Source organism: Chiloscyllium plagiosum, unplaced genomic scaffold, assembly GCF_004010195.1.
Source record: "Chiloscyllium plagiosum isolate BGI_BamShark_2017 unplaced genomic scaffold, ASM401019v2 scaf_5250, whole genome shotgun sequence".
Lineage (NCBI taxonomy): Eukaryota > Metazoa > Chordata > Chondrichthyes > Orectolobiformes > Hemiscylliidae > Chiloscyllium > Chiloscyllium plagiosum.
Genome location: NW_025212181.1, coordinates 3407 through 19251, shown reverse-complemented (window position 1 = coordinate 19251; position 15845 = coordinate 3407). Strand labels below are relative to the sequence as shown.

Below are 15845 nucleotides of genomic sequence, written 5' to 3'. Positions count from 1 at the left end.
CAGAATTGCACACAATATTCCAACAGTGGCCTAACCAATGTCCTGTACAGCTGCAACATGACCTCCCAACTCCTGTACTCAATGCTCTGACCAATAAAGGAAACCATACCAAACACCTTCTTCACTAGCCTATCTACCTGCGACTCCACTTTCAAGGAGCTATGAACCTGCACTCCAAGGTCTCTTTGTTCAGCAACTCCCTAGGACCTTACCATTAAGTGTATAAGTCCTGCTCTGATTTGCTTTCCCAAAATGCAGCACCTCGCACTTATCTGAATTAAACTCCATCTGCCACTTCTCAGCCCATTAGCCCATCTGATCAAGATCACGTTGTAATCTGAGGTAACCTTCTTCGCTGTCCACTACACCTTCAGTTTTGGTGTCATTTGCAAACTTACTAACTATACCTCTTATGCTCACATCCAAATCATTTCTATAAATGATGAAAAACAGTGGACGCAGCATAGATCCTTGTGGCACTCCACTGGTCACAGGCCTCCAGGCTGAAAAGCAACCCTCCACCACCACCCTCTGTCACTCAGAGCAGCCAGTACTCAGAGAGTGTTTGCTAAATAACTGAGCTGGACTTCACTTGGTTTTCAGAACTTATCTGTCTGTCACCATCAAGCAACACAAGTAAATGCATCAGGAGGTGACAAGGATGAAATGGAAGTCTCAAAACTCAGTGCTGGGTTCACCCAGTCCTCATTTTTGACCAATAAAATTTATTTGGGTGTCATAACTCGAAGTTTTTAAATTGCCCTACTCTTTTAAGACTGACAAAAACAGACTGCTGCTGTTAGTGAGTGTGAAAAATATTGCCTGCTGGACTGCTGAGATCAGCTGGTGTAGTTAGAAATAAAAAGTGACACATCAGCTGGCAATTTCAGTTGAGCTGTTGTTGATATTTCCCAAAGGAAATTGACACTTTGAATGTAGGAGTAAATTAGTGCAGATGCTGGGATCTGTACTGAAAGCAAAAAAATGCTGGCAATCACAACTCCGATGAATCTGATGAGTCATCAAGACTTGAAACGTTAGCTTGCTCTCTCTCTCTCTGACCCGCTGCAATCTCCAGCATTAGTTGGTTACAGTTGTCATTATGAATGCTTGGCTGCGTTTCAAAATACAGAGAAACCTCGATTATCCGAACGAGATGGGCACGCACTATTTCATTCGGATAATTGATTATTCGGATAATCGATTTTACGTTAAACAGGGGAAGCCATACTGATCTAACGCTGTGCTCTACTAGAGAATTTGTTTAAATCTACAATTTTAATGAGTCTGCCATTTAAACAAATGAATCTTTGCATTCTGCAAATTGCAGGTTAAACTGAGAAGGGTTAAACCCTTACCTTCACAGAAATGCTGTATATGAAATTCCAACATTAAACAAGGTCCTGAACAGCTTCTACGATTGCAAGAGCATTTGTTGGTTTCCGTGAACTCAGTGTCACGCTAGAAAGGCAGAAACATTGCCTCACGCATGTGTTTACATTCTTGGTCATTTCTTTGCATGAATGGCCCGATAAGTGACAGGAATACGGTAAAACACTTACTTTTGCAAAAGGGATGTGTAACTAACCCTTACCTAAAAACTATCCAGTCGCTGATGCTTGAGGTGCTTGTGTTTCTTTGCTTTTGCCAGCCTTATCACAAGTTCTTCAGTACAGGTAATCCAAGTACACTTACCTCTCTGATGTAACATTTTTCTGGGATCTTGAGATCTTCTTCGGATAATCTGAAATTCAGATCATCGATATTCTGAAAATCGAGGTTCCTCTGTAAAACCTAGGACAATTTCTCCTATATGTTCTGCGTTCACTGTTTAATTGATAGTTTAAGATTCTATTAAAGGATTTGTTGTCTTGGATTTGGCGACTGAATAGAAATTTATTTAATTTTATAAATGATTAACTATTTGAGATTTAAAAAGCTTTGAATTCACAAAAAAAAATTGTGTTTTTCTACCGTCATGTGGGAGTTGTGTTAGGTTGTTAGAAGTTTATTCTTTATCATTGCCATATGAGGTAGATACTAGTTGAGCGACTATCAAATTAACATGAAGGTATGAGACAGCATGGAGTGTTGGTGCGGGAATATATTGGCATTGAGTTGGCATGGGAGGGTATGAGAAACCATAGGAGTGGATGGAAGTGAGGGGTGAGAGTCAGAGGGTTTAACAACGTATGAAACAGAAGTTCCTGTAAACCAAGGCAGGTATTCTAATCAGCACAAGTCAGTTCTTACCCACCCCCATGACCTCCCCCTCTTCAGCCTTCCCTCTCCTGTCTCCCTCTCCCTCTCTGTCTCTCTGTCTTAATTCTTAGTTTTAATTAAGGCGGGTCTGACAAGTTCATGAACCTTGCCTTGATAATGAAAACCCAATTCTGGATTAGTGGTGCTGGAAGAGCACAGCAATTCAGGCAGCATCCGAGGACAGGCAAAATCGACGTTTCGGGCCCATTACCTCTGCTTCTGTCTCTACAGGTGCTGCCTGGATCTGCTGAATATTTTTAGTTTCAGACTTCGAGGGCCTGCAGTATTTTGCCCCTGTCAGAAAATTTGACCTTTAACAGTGGCTTAGGAGACTTGCAAAAACTGCTAGAAATGATAGCGCCAGTGAAGGCACTGTTAAGTTGTCTCTGTGCTTACCCTCAACTGGGGCTATCACAGTCCAAGTTACTGCCCTTTCTCTGTATCCTTTTACATGCTCCCTTTTCTAGCGTTTTAACAAGACTCATTTTAAATAAGATTTAAATTTCTTACTGGACAGTCATTTTCTTTCAGTCGGAGTCGGAATCATTGGCGACCTTTAAGCGGCATTTGGATAGGTACATGGATGGGTACTTAATCTAGGTTAGAAGTTCGGCACAACATCGTGGGCCGAAGGGCCTGTTCTGTGCTGTATTGTTCTATGTTCTATGTCTATGTTCTATGTTCAAACATTTTGTGCTCTTGTGTGAGTCTTGTGGATTTTCTGGTGTGTGCACCAGTGACCTCGAGATTGGCAAAAGGCAGTCTTCTGTTTTCATCTGTTCAGTCCCAATTGCATTTTAATAATTAAAAGTAATTGGTGGTTCTTTGGCTTATCTTAATTCTTGGTCTCATGTGTTAGTTAAAAATCATTTGCAAGGATACAAACGTCGTTGGCAAGGCTAGCATTTGTTGCCCGTTCCTAATTGCACTTGTTAAGAGATTGAGTTCCAGGTTTCTGACCTAGCAACAATGAGAGAATGCTTGCTGCATTCCCCCATTTGGATGGGGCTTGATTTGGAGAAGGCCGTGTTGCATTTTGCTTCCCATGTCCTTCCAGATAAGTGAAGTTGTGGAGGTTAGAGGTGCTATCTAGGAAACCTTGGCATTCCCAGAGAGATTGAAAGTTTAGTGTGGCATATAGGCTTCGAACATTTTCGTACCAACCCTGCAAAAGGATTGGGAGACTCTCGACTATAGATAGTTGTCTCAAACATGCAAACTGCTCTCCATCAGAAGTGATAAAGTCAGATAATAGCTGTTGTAACTATCAGCAAGGGAGTGAGTTTGTCATTGCTGGTTTTAACACTGTGTCTCATGGTTTTAGGGACTTTGGCTGGGGTGATCGATCTGGCTGTCGACTGGATGACAGACCTGAAGGAGGGGGTCTGTTTGGCCGGATTCTGGTTCAGTCATGAACAGTGCTGTTGGACATCCAATGAGACGACCTTTGAGGATAGGGACAAATGTCCTCAGTGGAAATCATGGTCGGAGCTTTTGGCCGGCCAGCCAGAGGTAAGGAATTGCTGGGCTCCCTTTGTCCCTGGGGCTCTGAAATGCTGCCAGTGTCAGATGTGGCTGGTTCTCGATAATTATGCAGTCCAATCCAAAGTTACAATACATCAGTGCCCCCTGCTGTAAGACACCAGTGCCTCAGTGTGGGCCTTTGATTAGTGAGTTTTAAAACTTAGCACATCTTCTGCACAATATGCCAGATCTATTCTTGAGATGTAACTCGCTGTCGATGAAATTCCCAACTCTGCTGAATCAGACACGATAGAAGTTGACTGCGGCCCCAGTTTCCGTTTGTTGGATTATTTTTCCACTTGTTTATTCCACTGTTAAGATTACCACTGGTAGGTAAAAGTGAGGACTGCAGATGCTGGAGATTAGAGTCGAGAGTGTGGTGCTGGAAAAGCACAGCAGGTCAGGCAGCATCCGAGGAGCGGGAGGATCGAAGTTTCGGGCAAAAGCCCTTCATCGTGGTAGGTAATCCTGCCCAGCCAACCAATAACTAGACTATACAATAGTAAAGCCCCCTGCAATTCTTATCCTGTTATTTGGGAACCGATGAGAACAGCTCACTTCCTGTCTCTCCTGTAGTGATGATATTCCAAGGAATCAGTCATTCAGTCAGATTAAATTCCCTACAGTATTGAAACAGGCCCTGCAGCCCAACAAGTCCACACCAACCTCTGAAGAGTAACCCACCCAGACTCACCCCCCCCCCCACCCTCTATTAACCCCTAACTAATGTACCTGACACAATAGGCCAAGTCACCTAACCTGCACATCTTTGGACTGTGGGAGGAAACCGGAGCACCCGGAGGAAACCCGCACAGACACGGGGAGAATGAGCAAACTCCACACAGTCAGTCGCCTGAGGCGGGAATTGAACCCAGGTACCTAGCGCTGTGAGGCAGCAGTGCTAACCACTGAGCCACCGTGCCACCCTATCAGTCCTATCAGGTCCAACACAGTCCAGCTCAGGACACAGGAGTAGGAGTAGGTAATTTACCCCATCAGGTCTGCCCTGCAGTTTAATAACATCATACCTGTTATGATCATCCTCAGTTCCATTCTCAACCACCACCTCACAGAGGGACCCATCCAGATCTTCTCCAACCTATCTGCATAACTCCTCACTCACGGAAGTATTCCTTCTCACCTTCTTTTATACACTGTCCCTAAAATGGGAAGGGTGTGGAAGGGCTAGCATCCTTCCCAGGGTGTAAAGCCCAGGAATGGGCAAAGTGATTTAGCTGACACCAAACCAGGGTTCTCTCCTGGTTCAACACGATTACCTTCAATTCTACGTAGGCTTCTCTTTATAAAACATGAGACTCTGTTATGTCATTTTAACCGCTTTCCCAACCTGCCCTGGGATACCTTCAGAGATTTCTGCCCCAATGCGTGTGGGCATTTACACCTCATCACGTTTCTCAGAAACATCCTGGAGACATTTCAAACATAAGTAATTATTCTGGGTTAACTAATGCAGGCAAACATGGAATCCACTTACTCCAGTGTAGCTGCCCCAGGACCAGCATGTCAGCTCGTCTGTTTTTTGTTTGCAGATGCAATAAGGGAGAAATGTTAATCAGGATGCTGGGAGAACTCTGTGCTGTTCTCAGGACAGGCCCATAACATTCATCTGCATGAATCGCTCAGTTTAAAGTCTCTACTGAAGGACAATGCTTCTAATGCAGCACCCATCAAGAACTCTCTCAAAATGTCCCAGTGCGCTTCACAGCATTCTAAACAAAATTCACAGTAAGCCACTTTGGAAGTATTGGGTGATCAAAACAGGCAAATTCCATGCAGAAACATAGCAGTAATAGAAATGGAGAGGATTTGAATGGATTTTCCAGAGTGTAGGGTCTAGGCTTCTTCAGCATTGGCACACTCAAGTCTGAGGATGGAGTGTATTAGTCAGCAAGGAAGTGAGAATCCATAACAGGCACTGACTTGGCAAGTTAATTGTATCAGACTAATCATTTACAGCAACACAGTGAGTAGAAGCATAACTTATTATTCACAGGAGCTGACAGTGCAATTATTTATTGATATATTTGCCACCAGAGATAAATATTTTCTTAGCAAGCGTGGTCTTTCCAGTCAGAACATGGACTGATCCATTTTGATAAAACATGGCTCCAAATGTATGATTAGAGAGAGGCAGCTAATCTTTTAATAGCACCTTTTAAACAGTCAAACTGTGAACTCGGAAATCCCTTCTGAGATAACTGAGGCTTCAGAAGTACAGCCACGCATTGTGATATTGGTTTAACATTTCAAGTAACGGGGGGGGATCGCAGATAGTGTAGCACTCTTTCACTGCATACATGCGTGTCAGCCTGGATTTAATAAGCCAGGGCTGACAGGGTTTGCATCTGGGTCTGGTTTTGAGGTTGGCTGGCACAACTAGTCAACAACTCCATTATCATTGTGTATCATTGTGACTTCCAGGATGGTGAATGGATGTTTCCATTTTAGGGATTGCCGTGTTTCCGTGTGACACATACCAATGAAAGCTTTAGCATGCCATGTACTGTACATTGGAAACTTTATGTTAATTACAAGCTCCCGCGTCTGTGTTGTTCTCCATAGGGTGCCAGTGCATATATCCTGAACTACCTGATATATGTTCTTTGGGCTTTGATCTTCGCATTCCTGGGAGTGTCACTGGTCAAAATGTTTGCCCCCTATGCATGTGGCTCTGGAATTCCTGAGGTAGGTCCCAGTCCAAAGACTTTGATGTTACAATCACTGTTTCATTGCAATGATCATGTACTGCTGTTGCTCTCTACATAATAAAACTCATCACCCCACCCATTGATTGAGAAAATATCCTGCACTGGGTCTCTTCAAGGCTGTTGAAGATTATGAGTGTAATGCTTCACAACACATCTGATCGTAGGCTGTTGCTGTACAACGGGCTCATGTATGTGCTGCAGTGACAGAAGCTGGGTTTTACTCATCGTTTGAATTTCTCCTTCCTGAACTTGGGAGATTCGCATCCTAAGTTGCTGGTGTTCAGGTCGTTAACACGTGGATAATCACTCAACCGATCGTATTGTGTAGAGATGTCAACAGGGGTGCAGGCAGCTTGCACAGTGTCTGTTGGTATTTAATCCCCCTCCAAGGGGCAGTCTCTTTTCCCGACAAACAGCTGTGTCAGCCATTCCTGTTTCTCTGCCTCAGTCACTAACCCACACACAATCTCAAGCCCCCTCGGTGGAATAGATTTACTTTGACATTGAATTGACCTTGTATCCCGACCCCTTCGCTCCAGATAGTGGAGTATTCACTTGATAATGGGAGTTAGTCAGGTCGAAAGTGACCAACCTTAATATCAGGACCTCTGTGTTTTAGCTCTGTTACCTGCGTGCAGGGACAGGCTACTGGGGGAAAGGGAGTAGACTAGCGCAGGAGCTCTGGAGAGCAGCCAACTTGCAGATCGTTTCAGAGAACATCTCTGGGACACCGACACCAACCAACCCCACCGTCCCGTGGCTGATCACGTTAACTCCCCCTCCCACTCCTCTGAGGACATGCAGGTCCTGGGCCTTCTCCATTGCCAAACCCTAACCACCCGACGCCTGGAGGAAGAGCGCCTCATCTTCCACCTTAGGACCATCCAACCACACAGGATCAATGTGGCTTTCACCAGTTTCCTCAGATCCCCTCCTCCCACCTTATCCCAGATCCAACCTTCCAACTCAGCACCACCCTCTTGACCTGTCCTACCTGTCCATCTTCCTTTCTAACTATCCGCACCACCCTCCTCTCTGACCTATCACTATCACCCCCCATCTTTATCTACTTATCCCAGATACAGCTACCTTCCCCACCAGCCCCATCCCCGTCCCATATATCTCTCAGCCCCACTGGCCCACAAGGCTCATTTCTGATGAAGGGCTTATGCCCGAAACGTCGATTTTCCTGCTCCTCGGATGCTGCCTGATCAGCTGTGATTTTCCAGCACCACACTCTTGGGGCTGGTGGCCTTGCATTAAATGTGGGTTAAATCACCTTGGAGGCTCAATCATGTCCCAAAGTATTGGGGTAAACTCAGTCCCTGCGTTAATTTCATGCAGTATGGAAGCTGGCCATTCAGTCCATTGTGCTTGTCCCATTAAATCTGCCTTGTGCTCACTTTTGGACATCACACTACAGTCCCTCTCTATCGGAGTGAAAACAAACACAATCTTTAAATCTCTCTCTCTCGATATGAAACAATTACACCAACCTGAATTTGTAAAGCACCCTTACCATGGCACAACATCCCAAGTGACATCACAGGAGTATAATGCATCAAAGGCTACAGAAAGAGGAATTAGGACAGTTGACCAGGAACTTGGATAAATTGATTGGCTTCAAGGTCTTTTAGAAGTGGAGGGAGTTTGAGATGTGAATTGAGAGTTTACGGCCGAAATGATTGAAGGCACAGCCGCCAATAACTGAGTGGATTGAGGGACGTACAGGTAGGGAGTCTCGGAGGGGTGTAATGTTCAGCCCACCAATACAGGAACACAATGACACATGCTACTGATACCTCCAAAAATCAGCTTTTAATGAAAGCTAAGAATTTAGAAATGAATATTTGTTTGTAAAGAATTTCCCATCAGGGTTTACTTATGCTGTGTTTCAGAGAAAGTTGTTAACACCTTTAACTCCCTTTTAATCGACTTAACTCTTTTTTTTTCCCGTCCTTCAGATCAAGACCATCCTGAGTGGCTTCATTATCAGAGGCTATCTGGGCAAATGGACCTTACTGATTAAAACAGTAACGCTGGTTTTGGCTGTATCTTCGGGACTAAGCCTGGGGAAGGAAGGGCCGTTGGTCCATGTAGCGTGTTGCTGTGGCAACCTGTTCTGCTGCTTGTTTTCCAAGTACAGTAAGAATGAAGGGAAGAGGAGAGAGGTACGTGGTTGCTCCATCGAATACGAGGATATGGCTGGTAATAAATAAACTGGATGAGGTATTGACCTGAGGGCTTCAGCATTAAATCCAAGTTTGGAGACAACCTTTCAAAGCTCTGAATCCAACTCCGAAGTGCCGAGGGGGTTGAAAGAACGGGTTCCCGATTTTGCAAATGCCATGGCATGGAAGGCAAACTAGGGGTAGGCTGTTCAGCCCCTCAGTTTTCGACCTCAACTCCATTTGCGCTACCAAAAGCTGACGCTGGAGATCAGGAACACATGTAATACAGAAACTCGGCAGGGGTCACACTGGCCTTGAAACTTAAACTCTGTTGCTCTCTCCGCGGATGCCAGTTTCTTCAGCACTTTCTGTCCCCATTTCTTTTACCCTACATTAGTCCAGATCTCGGGATGACCCTTGCCCCCAACAGGAATTCTGTCCAACGAAGCTGCCAATTCTTAATCCAGCAATTCAGACCCATCGGCTTTTGGGCGAGAGAGTTTCCACCAAGAAATGAAAAGGAAAAAGATGGACTTCTGACAAGTGGGACCTGAATTCTTTGTTGAATGTCAGACACAAGAGATTGTGGAGACAGTGATGAATTCTTCCCAATTACTGAGGGCTGTGCCTTCAGCCGTTTTGGCCTTAAGCTCTCCAATTCACTTCACCTTTAACCCACTCGCACTTTCTTGAGGTCTGGGGGGTGTGGCCATGGATACCCACTAGAGCCCCAGTCACGCCTGTCTGTTTGTGGGGAATGTGGAACATTCCCTCTCCGCAATGACATCATTGGTGCTGCTTCCCTCTCTTGTCTGGAATTGGGAAAAATGACCAATTTTGCTTCCAATCCCCACCCTGCCCTCAGCTTTACCTCGTCTGTCTCTGACTCCTCCCTTCCCTTCCTGGACGTCTCTGTTTCCTTTTCTGGGGATAGACTGACCATCGATATATGTTCCAAACTCACTGACTCCCACAGTCTACATATCCTCACACTCTGCTTCCTGTATGGAATCCATTCCATTCTCCCAGAGTTCACTGTCTCTGTTGTATCTGTTCGTCTCTGTTGTATCTGTTCTGAATGTGCCAACTTCCTTGGTGGGGGGGGGCTCAGAAATGTTAACCTTTTTTTCCTCAATCGAGAATTACCTGCCACTACGGTTGACAAGATCCTTATCCATAATTGACCGATCTCCTGCACTTCTGTCCTTACCCCTTCCCTTCCCTCCCACGACAATGATAAGATACCTCTGGTCCTAACTTATCAGCACCACCAGTCTCTGCATCCAAAAATATAGTAAGCATCCATTTCCATCATTTCCATCTCCAATGAGATGCCATGACCAGACACACATTCCCCTCCCTTCCCCTGTCAGCATTCCGCAGGGACTGTTCCCTTTGCCTCCATCCCCAACATTTCCTCACACTCACAAGACCCCTTCCCATGCAATCCTAAAGATGTAGCTCCTGCCCATTTATCTCCTTCCTCGTAACCATCTAACGCCCCTGACATACCTTCCAGGTGAAGCAATGAGTTACCTGCACTTCATTGAATCTTGTGTACTGAATTCATTGTTCATGATGTGGTCTCCTGTACATTGGGGAGATGAAATGCAGACTGATTAACAGCATCCAGTCCCCTGTCACTTCAACACACCACAGATTTCTCATGTCAACATTTTTGTCACAGGCCTGCTGCAGTGTTTCAGACAGCCTCAGCATAAGCTCAAAGAACCACATCTAATTTTCTGCAAACCTCAACACAAGCATGAAGAATAACATGTCATTTTCCGCTTGGGGCCTTGCAGCCTCTAGGACTCAATACCGGAGTTAGTAACTTTGGAGCCTGATTCCATCCTTCCATATTTTATTACCCACTGCACACCCAGTCCTGTTATGACATGGGTTGCTTTTAGCACTGTCACCCATTTGCACGTATTCCTAGGTCAATGATCACATTATATCAACAGCAAAAACAGAAGTTGCTAGCGAAACTCAGCAGGTCTGGCAGCATCTGCGGAGAGAAATCAGAGTTATCATTTTGGATCGAGAGACCCTTCCTCAGAACAGTTTTTCGTTTTTTTTATCACATTTTATCAGTTGCATTCAGCATGGCTAACCCATTTCCTCACTCTTTGCACTCCTTCTGACTTATTCTGCTTTTCTTCTGTGCTGGCCTGCTATCCATAAGCTCCTCGTTTACGTGCCCCTTCCATATCTCTGCCTCTCTATCCGACCGCTCAACTCCCGCTCCCCGCTGGCCCCTGACTTTGACTAGCACCTTTTCCCAGCTGCTGACATTTCTGAGGGAGGGTCACCGGACTCGAAACGTTAGCTCTGAGTTTTGCCAGCAATGAGTGTGGTTGTTTCGGATCCCCAGCATTGACAGCTCTCTGTTTTTGTTCGATGATCGGGGAGATTCTCATCACGGTGGGAATACCTGGGTGATACACAACTCAAAACATTCCTCTTCCTTCCCAGGTGCTGTCAGCTGCTGCTGCTGCCGGGGTCTCTGTAGCATTCGGTGCTCCCATCGGCGGCGTACTGTTCAGTTTGGAAGAGGTAGATGTCAATGTCACGTCGATTCATGGCATTACCATTACAGTAGGCTACAAAAGCAGGAACAATAAAATGTTGCATTCCGTTACTTCGACATGGGAATTCATGAGGACTGCATCAAAATGGATGAAAGCTCTTCTCAAAAGCAGCTAGACATAATACAAAGATTCTCAATCAAATGGGACGATATCCGTGTTTGTGGTCAGAAAGTATTAATGACATTGACCCACTCGCACCAGCAAGGTCTGATGCAGGAAGCCAGTGCAGAGTTAGATCGGTTCAATCAGAATACACTCTCGAAAAATATACAGACATCATCCTTAACGTCGGAGCTTCTGTGTTACTGGTGGATGTGACTCAATCAAGGGAATTCCAGCCCTATTCCATTAGGTGTGAGTGTCTCTGGCTGGGCCAGCATTTATTGCCCATCCCTAATTGCCCCTTGAGAAGATGGAGGTAAGCTGCCTTCTTGAACCGCTGCTGTCCACCTGCTGTGGGTTGACCCACAATTCCCTTAGGGAGGGAATTCCAGGATTTTGACCAAGTGATAGTGAAGAAATGCTGGTACGTTTCCAAGGCAGGATGGTGAGTGGCTTGGAGAGGAACTTGAAGGTTCCCATGTATCCTCTGCCCTTGTCCTTCTGGATGGTGGAGGTTGCAGGTTTGGGGTCAACTGTCTCCACACCGCCCTGTGACACGGAGAGCAGGATGCTGAGCTCTCACCTCCCAGTACTGACTTGAAATCCAATGGGATGCTCTCACTGACAGAAGAGCACTGGCAGAGCACTTGCACTACCTCTGAGCCATTAGTGAGGTACCAGCTATTAAACAGCAACATGATCCCTTGTTGGAAGGAATGGGAGAGCGAAAAGGGCAGGAGATCTCCATTCAGCCTCAGTGAGGTGACTCCACAACCACCAGTGTTTTCCTGAGTTAATTCCTGGCCTGGACTCAAAATAGTCTCCTGCTTGTGATTTCCTTCTTGCATGCAACATCGCCCCAAATAAAACTAAACAGCGTACGTTATTCCACAGCCCTGGGTCCATCCGTTATCCCGAGATGTTCTGTACACATTAATAATGGAATAGGCCTGGAATTCCCTTGATCGAGTCACATCCACCAGTAACACAGAAGCACCGACGTTAAGAATGATGTCTGTATATTTTTCGAGAGTGTATTCTGATTGAACCGATCTAACTCTGCACTGGCTTCCTGCATCAGACCTTGCTGGTGTGAGTGGGTCAATGTCATTAATACTTTCTGACCACAAACACGGATATTGTCCCATTTGTATTATGTCTAGCTGCTTTTGAGGAGAGCTTTCATCCATTTTAATGCAGTCCTCATGAATTCATTTGAACCCCCAGCCGCTCTCAGTCTAATACTACCATGATCAAAGTAAGATGACCCCTTGATTGTGTTTTCTGTCCCCCGGATGATTTCAGGCCTAAGCCTTACAGATGTTGGCATCTCATGTTTCAGTCAGCAATGAGAATCTGGTCTCCTTGGAACAATTTACGGTTCAATCGGCTTAAAAATTTGGTCGCTAAGTGATTTCCTGAACTTTCAAGCTGGCCAGCAGAAAGCACATCTGTTACCACCCAGAGGTGTGTCATCGTCATGGCGATAAAGGCCAAGAGGTCTCCAAAGGAGTGGTTAATCTATGGAATTAATTGCTACAGAAGGCTGTGGACTCAGTTCATTGCGTATATTTAAGACAGAGATGGATAGGTTCTTGAGTATCAAAGGGATCAAAAGAGTTATGGGGAGAAAACAGGAGAATAGGGTTGAGAAACGTATCTACCATGACTGAATGGCGTAGCAGACTTGATGGGCTGAATGGCTTAATTTCTGCTCCTATGTCTTATGGTCACACCTCCATCTCAGCTCCCCAGTCACTGGTTTTCCTCCTCCCCTTGGCCATTCAGCTCTATAATCTCAAAGCCACTGGGCTATTTTACTGCTTTCTTCAGGCAATGAACTGAAACATCTGTGGAAACGGAAGTGATGGTTCTGTTTATCTGGGGCTCTGTCTTGAAATGGCAGCGAGTGAGTCACAGTGTAACACCATGGTGTCTCAGGAGGCAGTAGAAGGCTGGCTTTAATTCTTATGGTGCTGGGCTGGCTGACCCCCGCTGGTAAAGAGGTGTTACAGTTGACCCCCCCCCCCGGGTTAGAGAGGAAACAACACTACCCTCTGTCAGCCAGTATAAAGCACTATTAAAAGTGCTCCGAGATATTCACATGCAATATCTTAGGGTTTTGTGAGGAGGCTAGTGGGAGACAGCAGGGAAGGAGTCATCTGGTGAAGCAAGTCAAATGGAAGAGATGTGTTACTGAAGGGTGGATTCTGCTGTTTGCTTTCAGGTCAGTTACTACTTCCCATTGAAGACACTGTGGAGGTCATTCTTTGCAGCTTTGGTGGCTGCTTTCACACTGCGCTCCATCAACCCGTTTGGGAACAGCCGGCTGGTGCTGTTTTACGTGGAGTACCACACTCCCTGGTACATGGCTGAGCTGGTGCCCTTCATCCTCCTGGGGGTATTCGGCGGCCTGTGGGGAACGCTGTTCATCCGGGGCAACATCGCCTGGTGTCGGAAGCGCAAGAACACGAGGCTGGGAAGGTATCCGGTGCTGGAGGTGATCCTGGTGACCGCCATCACGGCCATCTTTGCCTTTCCGAATCAGTACACCAGGCAGAGTACCAGTGAGCTCATCTCAGAGCTCTTCAATGACTGCGGTGCACTCGAATCCTCACAGCTCTGTGACTACATCAATGACCCCAACATGACTCGGCCGGTGGACGACATTCCAGACAGGCCAGCCGGGCCTGGGGTCTACGCCGCCATATGGCAGCTAGCTCTCGCACTGGTCTTCAAAATTGTCATCACCATATTTACTTTTGGCATGAAGGTAAGGGCAAACAGCAACAGGCCAATCCACCTCATGTGACCCTGATTGGCAGAGGACAAATTAACCCAGTGTGTTTAGTGTTCACAGAGTCCCTACAGTGTGGAGGCAAGCCATACGGCCCATCGAGTCCACACACCCACCCTCCGAAGAGCAACCCACCCCTCTACCTCATTCCCATGGCTAACTAACCCAGCCTGCACATCCCCGGGCACTGTAGGGCAATTTAGTACGGCAAATCCACCCTAACCTGCACATCTCTGGATTGTGGGAGGAAACTGGAGTACCCGGAGGACACCCACGCAGGTACAGGGAGAACGTGCACACTCCACACTGGTAGTAACCTGAAGATGGAATTGAACCCAGGAACCCAGGTCCCTGGCCTTTTATCTTTGTAATTTGCTGCACCAATATTAGTTACCACGAAGAGGTGACAGGCGTTGGCTTGATTCCCATTGCTTACTGACTTGACAGGGGAATTGAACACTGCTAACGCATCCAGTGTTAACAACCCCTTACAGAATAGCATTCCAGCAAAGGCCAAAGCAAAGTTGGGACTGTAGGGCTGCTGTCTCATTAGACAGAGGGATGATTAGTTACCCCACCTCAAGCAGGGGGAGAGGTTGAGAAGGCGAGTCTTTTGTGGTAACCTCAGCCGGTCTGGGAATTGAACCCACACTGTTGGCCTCACTCTGCGTTGCAAACCAGCCGTCTAGCTAACTGACCCCTCAGCAAGGATGTGTCAGCTTCTCTTATCCTCATTGTTTCTGCAGATCCCGTCAGGGCTGTTTATTCCGAGCATGGCTGTCGGGGCCATAGCTGGCAGAATGGTTGGTATTGGTGTGGAGCAGATGGCCTATCACCACCATGACTGGTTCATCTTCAGGAGCTGGTGCAGGCCTGGTGCTGACTGTGTCACCCCAGGCCTCTATGCTATGGTCGGTGCTGCTGCATGCCTTGGTGAGTCATTCCCAATTTGCCATTGACCAGTGACACTCTCTTCAGCAAAGCCAACCATCTGTGGACTTACATCTGACTTTAACATTGTGTATTTTAGAATCTCTTGTTAGCATTCTGAATCTTGACCTGTTCTAAATGTGTGGCGCCTTTGAGTTGACAGGAAACACTTTGCAACTATAGCAACGTCTTCATTCAGGCAAATAAATACAGGAGCTTGCCTAATGGAATGTCGATTGGTCAAGTCAGAAGGTTGTCGGTTCAAGTCCCTACTCTAGATACTTGAGCTCAAGTAATCCAGGCAAACATTCTCCACACAATTCAGAGGGAACAGTATAATATCTGAAGTGCTCTCTTTCTGTTGAGCTATTAAACCAAGACATCGTTTCCTCTCTCAGGTCATAGAGATGTACAGCATGGAAACAGACCTTTGGTCCAACTTGTCCATGCTGACCAGATATCCTAAACTAGTCCAGTCCCATTTGCCAGCACCCGGCCCATATCCCTCCAAACCCTTCCTATTCATATACCAATTCAAATGTCTTTTAAATGTTGTAATTGTACCAGCCTCCACCACTTCCTCTGGCAGCTCATTCCATACACGTACCACCCTCTGCGTGAAAAAGTTGCCCCTTAGGTCCCTTTTAAATCTTTCCCCTCTCACCCTAAACCTATGCCCTCTAGTTCTGGACTCCCCCACCCCAGAGAAAAGACCTTGTCTATTTACCCTATACAT

General features: G+C 46.1%; 1 protein-coding gene across 1 annotated transcript; it reads left to right on the top strand.

Moving 5' to 3' along the window:
• The first annotated feature begins 3555 nt into the window (after window positions 1-3555).
• Window positions 3556-15461, top strand: LOC122547329 (H(+)/Cl(-) exchange transporter 4). The gene is made up of 6 exons (XM_043685973.1): window positions 3556-3774; window positions 6370-6492; window positions 8480-8686; window positions 11165-11245; window positions 13610-14155; window positions 14926-15461. The coding sequence occupies exons 1-6, from the start codon at window positions 3577-3579 to the stop codon at window positions 15136-15138; spliced, it is 1368 nt and encodes a 455-aa protein (XP_043541908.1). The 5' UTR covers window positions 3556-3576; the 3' UTR covers window positions 15139-15461.
• Window positions 15462-15845: the final 384 nt, after the last annotated feature.

Excerpts from the sequence above, each read along its gene's own strand:
- LOC122547329 (XM_043685973.1), top strand. The coding sequence starts at position 3,577 with ATGGTTTTAGGGACTTTGGCTGGGGTGATCGATCTGGCTGTCGACTGG. Across the intron at positions 3,775-6,369 it reads TTTTGGCCGGCCAGCCAGAG|GGTGCCAGTGCATATATCCT; the intron begins GTAAGGAATTGC and ends TGTTCTCCATAG. Across the intron at positions 6,493-8,479 it reads GTGGCTCTGGAATTCCTGAG|ATCAAGACCATCCTGAGTGG; the intron begins GTAGGTCCCAGT and ends CCCGTCCTTCAG.